The following is a 16,219-nucleotide window of genomic DNA, read 5'->3' as shown; positions in this document are numbered from 1 at the left end:
GAGATTTTAAATTAAAAACTTTTAATGGGCGCTTGCGTACTCAAATACCGGTAGATTGCAGCGGCAGAGCAGCCATCTCCAGTGCAGCAGCTCAGCTTATATCATGGACGAATCTTCCGCAGTAGAGGCTAGTAGTTTAGAGGAGGAGGTGACTGATGAGCTCATGGAAGAGGCTCACTACGAGACTGAAGAGGAGACAGTACCTCAGACAGTACCGTCCACCAACAAGTGTTGTATTAGAATTGCCGGATCTGTTAAAGGTATATCGTCTCGTAGCCCGTTTTTAGAGGTTGGTATTATTTCTCCTTTCCATATATTCAGCAATATATTTAGGCTTGGTCTGTGGATATTTAAAGCACTTTGTTTTGACCTTTGTCCTTTAGTGAATCATTCCCCCAGCATAGATATTCGAGTACAACCGTAAGCTCTAATGTCTATGCCTCCAGTACCAAACTGGTACTGTACAAGTGATTTTACAGTTGGTGATCATTCTTGTACTGCATGATGTTACTGTGCTCTCATGTTAGACATGCTAACAGCTCAGCTCACACTGTATGATGGTAAGGAGAAGTTCTCCAACAAAAAGTCATTTTTCATCATATTGGTCCTCTACGTCAGCCACTTCTTTTCTGCATGGGTGAGTTTGTCTGTCTGTGTGTAGTTCATGCATTGTGCATAGATCCAGGTTAATGATCACCTCTTTTTCATTGGGTTAGGAATTGCTACAGAATGCCCTGCTACTTGGCAACATTGATTTTTCCCCTGACCTAAATTACGCAAATAAACAAATATGAGGTGGCAAAGTGTGGGTACCCCCATTATAGTAACAACAAGCCCTGCAGTCTCACATGATCTCTTTATATACACCACACATGTGATGAAGTTTCAGCTAGTTTTCATCTATTAAGAGAACTCCGTTGTGAAGCACAGAAATCAAAGACTAGTGTTTCCTAGGCCCCACACTAATGTTGTTTTGTGATCTTGTGTGTCACATGTAGCATTGTTAAGATATAAATGTCTTTATATAGGGAGATCGAATGTGGCAGTTTGCGATCACTCTGTTCTTGTTACAACTCTACCCTGGTTCACTTCTGTTAGTTGGTGTGTATGGTTTAGTGATGCAGCTAGCTGTGGTCGTGTTTGGGACAATAGTAGGAGACTGGGTGGATAATAATCCAAGAATGAGAGGTAGGTGGGTGGGTAATTCCCCTTATTGCATCACACACTGTTCGAAAACAACATGCTATTGGCCTAACTTTTTTCCATATCAGTCATTTTATGATTTTGAGTGAAGTAGAGTAGGTGTAAGGTTAACATCCTCCAATTCATTATGTGTAAGCTTACAGTGTAGTTGTGAAAGATTTAATTGTATTCATTTAATTGTTCCAGTCACCGGATTATCATTGCTGATACAGAACATCTTGGTGGCATTATGTGCTGTTGTGTTTGGGCTAGCATTTCACTTTGATATCAGTCGTTGTGATGGTTCTGTTGGGATGTTCTCACTTGTGTCTGGTCTGGTGATAATCCTCGGCTCATCGGCTAACCTAGCAACCGTTGCTAACACCATTGCTATAGAGAGGGACTGGGTCGTGGTGATTGCTGACAATAACAAGGACACTCTAGCAAGTAAGCACCAGTGACTTATATTGCAGTAATTATATTAAGCTAGCTCTTAATGTTGGGGACCTCAGGGCTTCCCTAAAGAGCGGTAGAGTGGCACAGCACTGCTCTACTTTACTCAATATTCCTTTGATGTACATAATTAACAAATTGACTTTGATGTTGGTAGCAAATTGACAGTTTCACTGCTCTACTTTATTTTGCTGGGGAAAGTTCTGGACCTGATTATAAACTAATAGCAATTTTTGTTATAGTGGAGCCAATCAAATTATCTAACCATCATTTTGTACAGTTAAACCTAACCAAAATAATAACTGCTCACACTAGAGATTTTTATAATACGTACTCAATTAATGTCACCGCTGTTCTTTTTACACCTCTAGTTTTAAATGCCTGTATGCGTCGAATTGACCTGTGCTGTAAACTGATGGCCCCAGCACTAGTAGGTGCTATTATTACAACAACTGGCTACTTGGCTAGCACCATCTTTGTAGCCGGCTGGAATGTGGTATCATTCTTTGCCGAGTTTGGTCTGATATGTGTCGTGTACCACTATGTGCCCACACTAGCTAACAAGAAATATCGTAAGAACACGATAGTAGCAGAGAAGCCGGAAGAACAAGATAATAGTGACTTGGAAGGAAATCCACCACAAGAGGATATCGAAGAGAAGCCAACAGTTAATGACAATGATGATTTAGATGACGTGTTTCTTACACCGACACATCATCGTCGATCATGTTGTCAGAAGATTAGTGATACTATAAAGAAACTGGCTACTCCATGTATCACCATTAACAATGGATGGAAGATTTATGCACGTCAGGAGATTGCCAGAGTGGGTATTGCAATGTCACTTCTCTATGCTACTGTGCTTGGCTTTAGCGGAGTCACCGCAGCTTATTTCCAGACACAGGGACTAAATGAAGCCTTAATAGGCCTTGCCCAAGGTATTGGTGGAGTTATAGCCATATTTGGTACAATTGTGTACGTTCCTATAAGGAAAAGAGTTGGCACCATAAGAGCTGGACTGTTTGGAATGTGTTGTCAGTTCCTCATGTTGTTGTTCTGTATTGCGGCTGTGTTTGCCCCTGGCAACCCAACAGGCAGCGGTGAGGGAGGTTATTATTCTGCTCATTGTGATAGTTCTCGAGTTAACAACACCATTAATGGTAGTAATGTGAGTGTCACTCTAACCGTGTCTCTTTCCTCTACCAGCTCCTATTTAATAAGCACCAATGATGTGTTGATGTCCACACCAACATTTGTATTGAACAATATCAGTGCCACGGCTACTATTTCCATTCCAAATTCATATTCCATTACTCCTAGTCCTGTTCCAAATTCTTACTCCACCACTCCTAGTCCTTCCTATACCATTACTCCAAGCCCCAGTCCAGGTGCTAATAAAAATGCTAAAGGAGACAATGGCAGTGATCACGAACCTGTTTCTGTCTCCCTGTTGTTATTACTCGCTGGGGTACTTGGTGCACGATTTGGCTTGTGGATGTTTGACCTCTCAGTGTCACAGCTGCTACAAGAAAAGGTCATTGAAGAAGAGAGGGGCGTGGTCAGTGGTGTAATGAATGTCTTCATCGCAGTTATGGACATGTTGCATTATGTACTAGCAATTGCTGCCCCTAATCCTCAACATTTTGGAATACTAACATTTATATCAGTAGGATTTGTTGGGTCAGGCCTACTGTTGTATGCCTCCTACGTACACAAAGTTAGAGGACATTTGTTTCACATTGTTGACACATACAAGCGGTGTAAAACAAGCAGTAGCCATGTTGAGCATTCACTTCTAAATGAAAATGATGATGACATAGATGAAGACAATGAACAATCTGATGGGGCTGATTTGTGACCCTTAACCTGTCTATACATCTTGAGCTGATTTTTAACTTGCATATATCTTACAACTGCCTGTGCTACCTTTTTATAATTGAATATTTCATATTTTTATAATGAATTGTAAATACCACTTCAAAACACAAATCCAAATACAATTTCTACAATAGCTACCATTCTGTCAGAGCAACAATAATTAGTTCTTCACAAATGTCCTACCACTGTGGACAGAGAACAGTTCAATACGTCACCACAAGCTATTGTATGACACACTTACCTGAAGGTCTTTTTCTGCTGGTCTTTCTTCTCAGGGCGGGCTCTGTTTAGCACCTAGTATAAATTTTGGACAAAGCAAAAGTAGGTCTTGGCTATTACATAAAGAAAATTGCCTTGCTGGCAGAATAGAATGGTTAAAAATCAGATAAAATTTACTATATACACCTGTAGCAATGAGCAATATACTCTGCCATGCATTACAAAGTCAAATTCAGTATTAAAAAACTAGTCAGTATTCAGTAAACAACATACAACTAGTCTCCTAGTCACGTGTTCATTTAGTTTGATAGTCAAAGTTCCCAAAACAGTATGTACCAGACTGTGGCTCACACACACAACAACCAAACAACATGGCAAACTGTAAGTCTACCTTATATAGCAGGAAGACTGGCAGGTGGAAACTTGGTGAATTTGCTGTGATAGGATTATGGCAAATTTTTTAGCTAATACAGATTTGTATTGGACAAACGATTTAGTTGATTTTTAGTTTGGTGAAACACTGCTCACTCACCAAACTTTCCTGACATGTGGTGTTAGAGTAGTCATACATGGTAAAACGAAAATATTCTTAACACAATAAAATTATCATTAATTTTTGATAAAATAAACGAATTACATATCTAAGCACAGTAACACAATAAAATGGCTTTGAAAAATCAAGACAAATGTCATTATACTTGTTTAGGAAAACCATACAACATTATTTCATATATTGTGATCAAAGGTACCTTTTTCACACACAAAATTTGACCCATTTTTTAAACTTTGAGGTTTCATAACTTTGTATCATTGTATATAATTGCCTGAAATTTTCCATACATCCAGCTTAAGTATCTGGCTGCATTTTAAAACAAAAAGCAAGGTAGTCAGTATACAGAGTCAAGAATTACATCATTTTGTTTGCTGGTGTGTAAAATGTGTGAAAAAGGTACCTTTTTTGCAAATCAGTTCACATATTGACTATTAGTTTATTAACCTCCACAGAGTCCATACTAACACTCAATTAACTCACTTGCAGGAATGCAGTGGTCCTTGCTCTCATCCGAGAGTGAAGGTAAGCCTGCAGGGAGTTATGATGGGTGTGGCATTAGAATATTAAGGGTGTGTGGCTAACCTTTGAGCACTTGATGTGGTAGTGCAGGTAGTCTCTGAATGTGTGGATCAGATCTATCGTGTTGTCGCGACTGTTCTTATCAAAGTGTCGTGGAAACAATACTGCATGGTGGGCATGAAATAGAACATGATTATTACAAAATCACTTGCACTACTGTACCCTTTTGGCTAAGTGATTGTACCACATGGCTCTTATTGAGGTGTCCTGATTTCAGAGGTCTAAATGTGTGTACACTAATTGGAACATGGACAAGTGTCCAGATTATCAAGGTGTCCTTATATCAGGAAAGTATACAATGGGCCATGCACGAACCAGTGCCTTAAAACGTTCTTATTAGTGAAGTGTCTTGTAATTAAAGTGTTCATTATTTGGAGGTTTCATTTCAAGCCACTGAGTAGTCTCCTTCACTAAAACTTGCACATGAACACAACTTTGTGAAGAACACAATTTTGTTGTACTTTAACAGTTAAATACACTTGTATTAAAACAACAGGTTGAATCTTTCATGCACTTTTGAAAATCATTTATTGTGAAAATTGAACCTCAAAAAATTCCTTGGTTACAACCCATACATGTACAGAAACTTGCCCACTCAATGTCTACTGCTGTACTTACCAAAAGTGATGTAGCCAACATTATCAGCCACTAGAGCATCTTGTCCCTTCAACTCCAGAGGAGGTTCACGATGAGAGAACAACACTTGAGGAGCTGTAGTGCTGCCTCTTCTTCCTTCCTTGAATTCCTACACAGCAAAACAATGTCATGTCATTTACATACAGCAATACAATGCAAGTTATATAACATGTGTATAGTGTATGTATGTGCATATGTGCATGTGTTAAATGGGGGCCTGGTGTCAACTAGGGAAGCAGCCCACCCAGGTGTAGCATACATGGGTACCTGGGTTGTCTCGCTTAGCGGTGTCGAGTTCGTTGAGTAATTTTGGGTTCCGCAATCTCTCTCCATGAGACCTGGACGATCCATTCTATGAGTTACTAGCCCTGCCCCAGGAGGATTTGCCTGCACTGCACTCGAGTGCCTGAGTGGTGCACAGGCATCCCAGTGCTTGCACACTGGGCAGCAACAGCTCTGGTGAAGACCAGGGGAATCCATTATGTTGGCCTTGCAAGCCAACAAAAGGGCCCTACATCATGCATGCACCATGGTTTGTACGAGGAAGTAAAGTCTTGATAGGGGCCCTGCAATTGTCTATGGCCTATCCACCTAACTGGAGCCCTCTCACCTGACCAAAATTTCAATGGCTTGTAAATGGGATATTCAACATCCCCTGGCTGGGTGAGTATGCATCTTTCATGAAGAGTGGGGTAGAGATGATCTCAAGAGGGATAGACAGGCAGAAGTGTGTGTGTGTGTGTGCGCGCGCACATGTGTGTGCAGACATGTGTGTGTTATTTTGCTCCAGTCTACCCAGCTGTATTGGGAACCTGGTGTCAACTGGGGAAGCAGCCCGCACATCAATGGGTACCTGGTGTTTACTGGGGAAACAAATGCCCAACTTTCCTTGTCTCATTTAACAGTGTTGGGGTCGTTGTGGAACTTTGGGTTCCGTGACCTTAATTATGATACCTGGACAATCCTCTTAGCCCTGCCACAGGAGGATTTGCCTTCACAATGCTCAATGGTGACCAGGAATCCCAGTGCTAGTTAGCTGGGCAGCAATAACTGTGTTTCACAAGGCTGCTGTAGGCTTTGCTTTGTGTGTGTGTGTTTGTAGTGTGTGTTTGTAGTGTGTGCATGGTACAGTGAAACATAGAGTGTACACTTAACACATGTTGTCACTTGCCTGCATGAACACCTTCCCAATAATTATGTCGTCATCATCAGTAAACAAGGTACTGAAGATGACTGTGACTCGATCCTTCTGGGCAGCCACATACCTAGTGAGGGATATTACATCATAATCACCTGTATCAAGTGTATACACTATTGGTCATACATCGGATAACAGGCCACCAACCATCACACTAGAGGTGGACAATAACAACTACCACACTATCACAGTTGCTATTGTCTCCCAAACCAAGCAAAAATGATATGAATAAAATATTTAATAAGTCAGAATACCAGTACTGTGACACAGATGTTATTGCCCTTTGACTACGCATAGAACAATTACAAACATGCATACTCCCGCTGTGAACGATGCAACCATTGGCACAGGATAACTTAATAGTCAATAATGCAATGTTCAAGTTAGTTTAAACACTGTCATTCTCTATGGCCCTGATTGGCTTTCAACATATTTGTGAACATGACTGCAAAATCAAACATGGCTCTTGCTTTATTAGAACACATAATTATTATATATATATACAAGGCCATTGGCATAATAGATACATTAGATACTTAACATTGATACTGAAAGTCCACAACTCTCATTAAAGAGCCTATATTACCAGAATAGTAACTACAAAAATTCATGTAGTCACTACAAGTTCTGTGGTACTTAAGAAACATGAAATAAATGCAAAGATAACCTATTTTTTCTGGTAATCTCTATTTTTCAGTTTTAATTTAATTTCAAAACAGCTTCTGTAAACAAGTATCAGTGTGACTTACATAGTCTCTTGTTCACGATAGTGGATTATCGCTGTCTCTTTTACGCTCTTGTTCTCTGCCTGAATATCGAAATACTTGTGAAATACAGATGCAAAGCAGTTGCGTTTGAGATAAGAAACTTTCTTGATCCATTCCTCTGTAAAGAAAGTTTAGTGCACAATAGTGTAATAATTATACCAATACCTTTGTTAGCTGGGAGGTTGTCCAAATCAAACTGTACAGACACATCATATGTGCTCTCTGGTGTCACTATATATTCTCCATAAATCTTTTGTATCAGCTACAAGTGACATTTACTTTAATTTCAGCTTGTAAGGCAGTCAATTAACCATAAAAGGTAATTGTTACACTTACCCCTTCAGCACCATGTTTCTTCAAGTCGTCATAAAACTTCAGCGAGATACTGACCTATAATGGTACAGGGTCAATACGAGATTAATAAAACACAGCGGCTTACTCTCAACTTTGACTTGTCACCATCGGGATTCGATAAATGGAACAAAACACCATCGAAATCTGCAAAATAATAAGAACATTTATAACTACCTATAGTTCGCTATGGTGTGTTTATTACCGGCCACGGTGATGTCTATTCCCTCATGTTTGCCGCCTTTGCTGTTGGCGAAAATGGCCACTAAACAAGACATCACTTCCCATGATTATATGCTTACTTGTCAAACCTCTGCCTGAGAATATCTTCGATCACTCTATTCTGTGTTTCTAAAAGAATCATGGCGACTATTTTGGGCTGATCGAAGAAGAAAGGGCGTGCACACACTCACGAGACCTCAAGACCCACAATCGTTTATCACAACATATACACGCATGCGTATACAACCACGAGCCTAGGATCTTCTAATGTTTCCATATCAACCGATCATGACAACGTAACAAGGTAAGGATACCCCCCTTACTTACACCTTAACTTTACAGGCTTTGTTCTATTAGGCTGCGATGACTTCGAGTATAGAACAGGCAGCAGAGGCAGCGATCCAGGCGGCGCGGGACGCAAGTCACTTCTTTGACAATTTTGACAAGACCGATCAGAAGGTAGATCTGCAACATGCAGCTTCCTACAAACCTTACGATTGGCTGCTGGGCGATTATGATGCACCGGAGTTGGCTTCACTTCCGGCTGAGATTGCTCATGGCTTGATCGACAATTTACAGCCGGCTGATGCAGACTCACGCTACTTCATCGCCTTGCCGCACGCGGGAAACAAGCCGCTACACCTGCAAGAGCTGCACCAAATAGTACGTGAGCTAACCATTGGAATATATGTGTTTAACCAGACCCCTTCTGTACAACTGGCACCAAACTATGACCAAAGTACCAGTGTTTTCCTACCCTCCGCCTACACCAACACGTTGGTAGGACAAGTGCTTGTATCACTCGACTATTTCATGAAGTGTCTCCTTCACGGTGCTATGGTGCCTATTGACCATGTGGGAATATTTATGGAGAGATGGCGTAAGCTAACACCAACTGACACAAAGGGAATTGATGACGCATTCAAGGAGGCTGGCTACACCAACATGAATAAAGACCGTGAGTTAGGTAAGGATCTGTACACACAGCACAAAAAACCTTTTATCAGACACCCGGCTTATGGTGTGGACACAGAATTAGCTGAAGAAGAACTAATTCCACGAATGACTTCTGAAGAAGAATACATGACTCAAGAACAACACATACGACAAGATATTTTTTTACAGTATCTTGACAGCATTGGCATATCTTTGGTAGCAGTTAATAAGTCTGTTCAGCAACATGGTTGTCTATTTGTTGTCGACAGTGAAGTGGACGTTATCAGTAATGTGCTGCCCAAGGAAGATATTGATAAAGACAGGCTACAACGTCTTCATTCTTACCTTCAACTACAAAGAGATTTTGTCAGAAAAAAACTGCCACTAAAATCTTTTATAGCATACAATTTCAAATTACTCAACTTCATCAATTTTATGGTTACACTACTAGTGAGCTTGAAGAAGAATCACAAAGTTGTGGACCTAGAGAAACTGATGGTGCCCATGAACATTGACCGGTTACACACAGAGAGGGAGCTACCTCCGATTATTCCCACTAAAGACTCTCGGTGGTCACCATTTGTGTCAGAAGAGAGTTACACTCACTATCATGGTGGAATTGTATTTCAGAAGGAACGGAGGACAGCTACAATGCCTTCTGAAAGTGTCTGCAACATGAAAGCACAACTGATTGAAACTGCCTTGGAGAAATGCAACGAGGAAGACTTTCCATTTTCTGCCATTGATATTGATGACAGCAAATATTATATGTTGCACCTAACAGTTGAGGATTACTACCCAAAGTCACCGAAACTTCCTCGATGGATACATGCTATGTATGCTGAGCTGAAGACTCAAGCTTCAAAGCTTCCTAATGTGACAGATGCTCGAGTACAGGACTTCTTACGGAAAGTCTACGGTGCCAAGCGAGCTGCTAGAATGAAGGTCCCTCATGTTGCTCTCCAGGCATGCATTGAAAATGATCTTCTGGTCCCATCGCTGGCTTTAATCAAGAGGTGTACACAGACACGGCTTAACAAGATAGATGACAATGGTTTGGCTTGTATACACTATGCAGCTATCAATGGTAACACTGATATGCTATCCTTACTAGTAACTAGTAGCTGTCAGCAAGACCTTGAATGTTGTCGGAAAGCTTCATCCAATTTAACGCCTCTACACTTGGCTGTTCAGGGAGGCTCTCTTGACACTGTTGCCTGTTTGTTGATGCGTAAATCACAACTACACTGCTTTGATAGTAATGGCTGGCACCCTATTCACCATGCTGCCCACGGTAATTACCAACACATTGTTGCCTACCTTACAAGGAGAGATCCATTTTGTCTGGAGCTACAGACAAAAGAGGCTGCCAGTGAAACCCCTCTGTTGCTAGCCAGCCATTGTGGAGGGCTAGATACTATTAAAGTGCTGCTGAAGTTTGGTGCTGACTTTGGTGCTACTAATAAATCAGGCGAGAGCATAGTCCACATTGCTATAATGCACAACCATATTAACATATTGCAGTTCTTACTGGAACAAAATATTCCTGAAGTTGACTTGTGGAAAACGATTGTGGAAATGTTGACAGCGGATGTGACATCACGGAAACCAGAGTGTGCAGCCCGTGTATTGGATCCACTATCAAAATGGAAACCAGAAATGACAAGTGAAATGCTATTACAAAGTGGAGGTCTCCATCCTCTAACGGCTCTACTTGAAGAAGAGGCTAATCTGCAGGCACTTGCCACACAAGCACTAAAGAATATCTCTGATTTTGAGGACATAAAAGATACTTTAATTGCTGAAACGAACATCATTCCTAGCCTTGTTAGACTCCTGTCTAGCACTGATGATCGAATTCTCTCCCGTACTTGTAGTGTTTTGTGTGATCTAGGACTAATCCCTGAATGTCAAGAAAATATAGTTGTAGAGGGTGCAGTGGAACCAGTCATTAAACTGCTGGATTCTATCCAAGACGATGTTCAGCTGTACTCCTGTGCCTTGCTAGGCATCCTGGCACGGGAACACAAACAAAACCAAACTGCAATCAGTGAAAATGGTGGAGTGGAGGCAATCATTAATCTGCTGAGATCTGAGCAAGCTTGTATACAGGCTTGTGCAGCAAATACACTTTGTGTTGTGATGAGTGACCATGAAGAGAATCAGTTGAAGACTCTACAATTGGGTGGCCAGAATGACTTGGTGAATCTACTGAGATCTAAAGTGATCACAGTCCACTGTAAAGCAGCACTTGCCATTCGGGCAATGGCCGAAAACAATGCCAACTGTCAGGCTAAGTTGTTGTCTCACACAAATTGCATTACACTGCTGATACGGCTGCTGAAGATGGTTGACCGTGATGTTAAAGTGTCCGGAACGCTAGCACTCTGGGCCATTGCTGGCCACTCATTGGGCAGCAGATGTCACATTGCATACAAGATGGGACTAACAGTGCTTGTTGATATGGTGGGACTTCACTGTGAACAATTAGAATACATCTGCTCTGAAGCTCTTTACTCACTTGCTAGTGAAGTAGGTGATAATCAAGTCAAGATTGCTGATGTGGGCGGTATTCTTCCTTTAGTTGATATCCTTCGTGATCCGAGTTCTGACCGAGTCTGCCTCAGTGTTATTCATACATTAGCTGCTCTCACTATCAAAACGGCTCTTGTACCAAATGTCAGCATACAGACGTCGATTGCTGCATCAGGGATTAGCCTGTTGACTCATCTGCTAATAGCCTCTGGTAATGAGCTGATTCGTGTGGAGGCTGCATGTACACTAGCAAAGTTGGTACTGGACCACAAGCAAAATGAGAAGAAACTAATGAAAGAGCCAAAATTCAGTTACCTTGTCATTCTGAAGTTCTATTCATCGGAGAATGAGAAGGTCCGTCTGCTGGCTGGCCATGCATTGGCAATATTTGCCTTCAACAATCCGCAACGTCTGGAGATCATGGTTGCCCATGGTACCCTTAACTATCACCACTTGTCATATTTCATTCAGTCACCAGATGAGTTTCATCAGACTCATGCTGCCTTCCAGGCAGTTGTGCTAGCTAAAATGATTTGTGGAATAAAAGATGTCAATGCTTGCATCCAGGGCGTTCGAAATCTGATTCGCCTGCTAAATTCTCGGAGAGAAGAGATTCAAATTCTGAGTTCAGAGTTTCTTGCTGGCCTGGCTAGATCAAAGAGTGGAGTGCCTGAAGCCATAGTATTGGCTGGAGCCATGGACTCACTTGTAATCAACTTGTTGTGTGGGAATAAACAAGTGATTGAGTCAGCTGCTGTGGTACTGGGGTATCTGAGTTATAATCCGATGGCATTCCGCATTCTCAAAACCACGTTCCGAGACAATCCTCACTTGTTCACGATATTCCACAAGCACCTTCACACAGGTGTGGTGTCTGCCAAGTTCCTGGAGTCATGGCGACTTGCCAAAGAAGTTGGTCTCCCTTCACTATGGTGAGTGTGAAAACAGTCCAAGCAGTCTATTATGCTCCCTTCAAAATATATATGCTTTTAACAGATAATGCTCAACGGCTGACTGTTTTATTAGAGTATATCACTATTTCCTGACAATTCTATCGTACAGTGGGTTGTATGCTTTAATTTCATACCTTTTTCACCCAGGCTTTTGAAGGCCACACCCTTTGTATACAGCTTTGCTGTTTTTACATGGATAATATCTAGTGTCATCAAAGTATTCACTCTTGATTAAATTGTTGACCTGTTAAACTGGTGTACTTGTACTAATTTGATTAATTTGAGATAATTGTGTGACTTTTACTGCCTTAATATTGTAGTTGTTAACTTTTAATCAAACATTTAAAAATGTGGCAAAACTTTATTTACCACTGAACAAGTAAACTGTAATACTCTAATAGAGCAGTCACATTGTTTGGTAACCACCCTCAACTAATCATTTGCTACTTTTATGCCTGCTCATGGCTAGAGCATTTATTTGTTATAGCTTGTAAACTACTATACTATGCAGTTTACTTTAGTATAGCTTGTAAACTATACTAAATTATGCAGTCACAAATGCATCCGATTTATGAAATCACTGCACTTATCATTGCATGAAAGTAATGGAATCATAGGAATGTCACATTGCTCCTTACTATCAATGCAGTATAAAATTTTATAACCAAAACTCGTATAATGCCACAGGGTACTTATGTCGTGGCTGTGTTATTAGAGTGTAATTATACCTCTGAGATAGATGTGTTGAGGTGGTCCTGCTGATCTTGCCAAAGTTTTATTAGTTTACTGGAGAATGCAGAGCCTGTTTTGAGCTGTTATTGTATAGCACAAAAGTTTAATGGAAAAATTTTTGATGAATTTGACGATTCATCTGCAATTTATTCCCTCGTGTTAAAGGAAGTGGATAAAGATTGAGGCACTCTAATAGAGCAGTCAACACATGTATCCCATTAACTGCAGTTGATTGTATCAGGCAAACTTCAAAGGGTGGGTAGCAGGGGCCAGGGGCTGTTTTAAAAAAATTAAAGAGGAAGGTGTAGGGATGAATTACACCTGTAGGTCAAGTTAAAATGAAAGATTTAAGGCACAGGTCTTGATTCAACACCTTGGAGCTGTACATACAGACATCCCCTGGCTGACCAGAGCTCCAGACTGCATGTACAGATCACCATTGTGCTTGGTAAAAGCAGCCAGTAAAAGCAGACCACTCAAGCAAGTCTAGATTGTGAAAATTGATAGTGGCTTTGTGTTCTTGGTGAAAAATCAAATCTGCTGTAATGGGAGATAAGACTGGATTTCCAGATCCTGTCACATATTATATACAAATTTTAAGAGTATAGCTGGAACTGTAAAGTTAAGTACAATGCATCATTGCTAGCAGTGTACATGATTGTACGACAAGCCAAAATTGAGTGCTGTTTGAAAATGTGATTTGCTGGCTCATTACAGGAAAAATACTCTAATAAAACACACACTACATGTATAGGCTATTATAGTATTATTTTTATTGTCTAGTTTGGAAAGCAATGGAGGCCCCCCTGCATCCACAGGATACCACTCAACCCCAGTAAAGAAAGGTGAGCTACAATATTAATGTTGTCACCATCTGAGTTACAAATATTCTAGCTCAAGCAACTTTCACTAAAGATGTGAAAGAGAGAGGAGCTGCATACAGTACCACTGACATGACGGCATTACAAAGTGCTTCTGTTTCATGGTTTACATCAACTTCACCTCGCAGGAGAAGGGGTGCTCTAATTGGATACAAAGAAGTTGAAGTTGGTCCATTAATGCAACGAAAACTTTCCCTTCCTCCACTCAAAACAGTACAGCATCGTCGAAAGTAAATTACATACAGCACAAACAGTTCAATTTTTAATTCAGTAAATTATACACATACTCAACAATTGTACAACATAAAAAGTGGTACAGTATAAGCAAATATGAATTATATCACAAATACCAAAATACACATACTTCTAACACGCCTTAACTATGTACTTACTACAAATATTTTAAATAGTTTAATGCACAGACCTGGTTAAGGTCAATAAGCGAATCTGGTGTGCACAGTTTACACTTGAATGACAGAAAAATTCTTTTTGTCTGACTGTTCGTGATTCTGAGGTGGTTGTTGGTTGCTAGAGTGGCTTGGATGATGCGATCGCTGGTGTGGCGGTGGTCGTTGAAGACTTCCATGATGCATCGGAGGAAAATTTGTGTCTCTGTTAGATGGAGCAGCAGCATAACTGTGCCTTCCACCTGACTGATGCAAATAAGGACCAACAGGACGCTGGTCAGGGGGATAGTCTGTGTAGTAGTGTTGCCCGGGGTAATGGGACCACGGTCCTTCATTGCCGGGGTGGCCTGGTGCCATGTGTAGGTGTTGTAGAGACTCAGCATGATACATGCCATCGCCTCTCATGTTTGGCACTTGAAGATGATGTCCTGGCATCATGTGAGCACGACGTGAACCTTCCTGTTGCATCAGGCGACGTTGTGCCTCTACCTGACGCTCCTTCAATGCTCCATCTTCTTGTAATGATAAGTTTCTCTGTCGTCCACCACCTGGCATGGGTGACGAACTAGCTGACCAGTCATAGCTGCGTAGTGGCTGTGGACGTTGAGTACCGGGGGGCACAGGAGGAGGCTGATTCATGGCAGGATATTGAAACTGTCTATTCATCTCCATCGGACTTGGTCTAGAAGTGGGTAGAGGTCTCTCCATTTGTTGTGGTGGTCTATCCATATGTTGTCTCTGCTCCATGAACTGTCTAGGCGATCTATCAGGGGCTAAATGGTTGTACATGTGAGCGGAATGATTATGAGGAGGCATCTGTTGTTGATGATAACTACCCACTGACACTACTGAAGATGGTGGTGGGTGATGGTAACTGCCTCCATGTTGGAAATTCTCTGCTCTACTGTATGGTACATCAATGGTTAGTGATGGAGGGAGGGAATGAGGGTATGAGGAATATTGAGGTTGCATAAAGGGAGCAGCCCTCGGGTTATTGTGCATTGACATCACCATACTTGTTGGCTGCTGGTGATGGATCGAACGTGGTAAACTACTAGTGTAACTTATTGAGCTGTTTGTCTCCAATACATCATCATCATCATCTCCAGTAGGAGATGGGGAGCCGCTGGATGTGTTACTGTGTGGAGGAGATGAGAGTTTGTGGTCGGTGAGCACTGGTGGATAACTGTCCTGCAGTGAGCTCCTTGTGCTAGACCCATCAGGAGGTAAATTCCTTAAGTGAGACTGAATTTCTGATAGCATGTCACTTTGAGAGTTCCTAGATTGATGTTGCTGTTGATTTTGTTGTTGATACTGATTCTGTTGATGACTGTGTTGTTGGTATTGATTCTGTCGATGCTGTTGTTGGTCTTGATGATGATGCTGTGCCTGCTGTTGATCTTGATGATGCCACATTTGTCGTTGATGCCATGGTTGTGAATGTTGCTGCTGTTCTTGACTAACAAACTGAGCAAGAGGGGGTGAAGAAAATGATGATGGCTTCTGCTGATCAGGTGGTTTCATTTCTTGAGCTGATCCAGCAGAACTCTGGCGTACACGATTCATAAAGCTAGCAATAGCTGGTGGCAAATCAGACAGATCAGAACCAGTTCTTGAGTGTATCTCTTGTTGTATAGCTCTAGTGCTCATGGCCTCTCTGTCTCTCGGCTGCTGCTGCTGCTGCTGCTGTTGTTGTTGCTTCTCCTGTTGACATGTCTCCTTGCCCTGTAGGATGGT

The 16,219-nt window shown here is 41.4% G+C and overlaps 4 protein-coding genes across 5 annotated transcripts in view; 2 read left to right on the top strand and 2 right to left on the bottom strand.

The window, feature by feature from the left end:
* The first annotated feature begins 4 nt into the window (after window positions 1-4).
* Window positions 5-3,624, top strand: LOC136248778 (solute carrier family 40 member 1-like). The gene is made up of 5 exons (XM_066040581.1): window positions 5-260; window positions 528-637; window positions 1,029-1,188; window positions 1,390-1,629; window positions 2,007-3,624. The coding sequence occupies exons 1-5, from the start codon at window positions 104-106 to the stop codon at window positions 3,491-3,493; spliced, it is 2,154 nt and encodes a 717-aa protein (XP_065896653.1). The 5' UTR covers window positions 5-103; the 3' UTR covers window positions 3,494-3,624.
* On the bottom strand, window positions 3,563-8,279 carry LOC136248781 (actin-related protein 2/3 complex subunit 2-A-like). Its single transcript, XM_066040584.1, has 12 exons — window positions 8,119-8,279; window positions 8,022-8,062; window positions 7,905-7,963; window positions 7,802-7,855; window positions 7,631-7,727; window positions 7,448-7,583; window positions 6,672-6,765; window positions 5,483-5,609; window positions 4,868-4,968; window positions 4,766-4,813; window positions 3,755-3,807; window positions 3,563-3,698 (listed from the first exon to the last, which is right to left on the bottom strand). The coding sequence occupies exons 1-12, from the start codon at window positions 8,178-8,180 to the stop codon at window positions 3,674-3,676; spliced, it is 897 nt and encodes a 298-aa protein (XP_065896656.1). The 5' UTR covers window positions 8,181-8,279; the 3' UTR covers window positions 3,563-3,673.
* On the top strand, window positions 8,260-14,430 carry LOC136248776 (ankyrin and armadillo repeat-containing protein-like). Its single transcript, XM_066040578.1, has 4 exons — window positions 8,260-8,342; window positions 8,396-12,441; window positions 13,978-14,039; window positions 14,089-14,430. Exons 2-4 carry the CDS (start codon window positions 8,402-8,404, stop codon window positions 14,307-14,309), a joined length of 4,323 nt encoding a protein of 1,440 aa, XP_065896650.1. The 5' UTR covers window positions 8,260-8,342; window positions 8,396-8,401; the 3' UTR covers window positions 14,310-14,430.
* LOC136248775 (uncharacterized) overlaps window positions 14,316-16,219 on the bottom strand; it is a 38,285-nt gene continuing 36,381 nt past the window's right edge. For both annotated transcript variants that reach the window (XM_066040577.1, XM_066040575.1), the window contains exon 20: window positions 14,316-16,207. In XM_066040577.1, the coding sequence (XP_065896649.1) occupies window positions 14,537-16,207 (1,671 nt within the window). In that variant the 3' untranslated portion in view covers window positions 14,316-14,536. The remainder of the gene's footprint in view (window positions 16,208-16,219) is intronic.

Source organism: Dysidea avara, chromosome 3 (assembly GCF_963678975.1).
Source record: "Dysidea avara chromosome 3, odDysAvar1.4, whole genome shotgun sequence".
Classification (NCBI taxonomy): domain Eukaryota; kingdom Metazoa; phylum Porifera; class Demospongiae; order Dictyoceratida; family Dysideidae; genus Dysidea; species Dysidea avara.
This window is presented reverse-complemented; position numbering and strand designations above follow the sequence as displayed.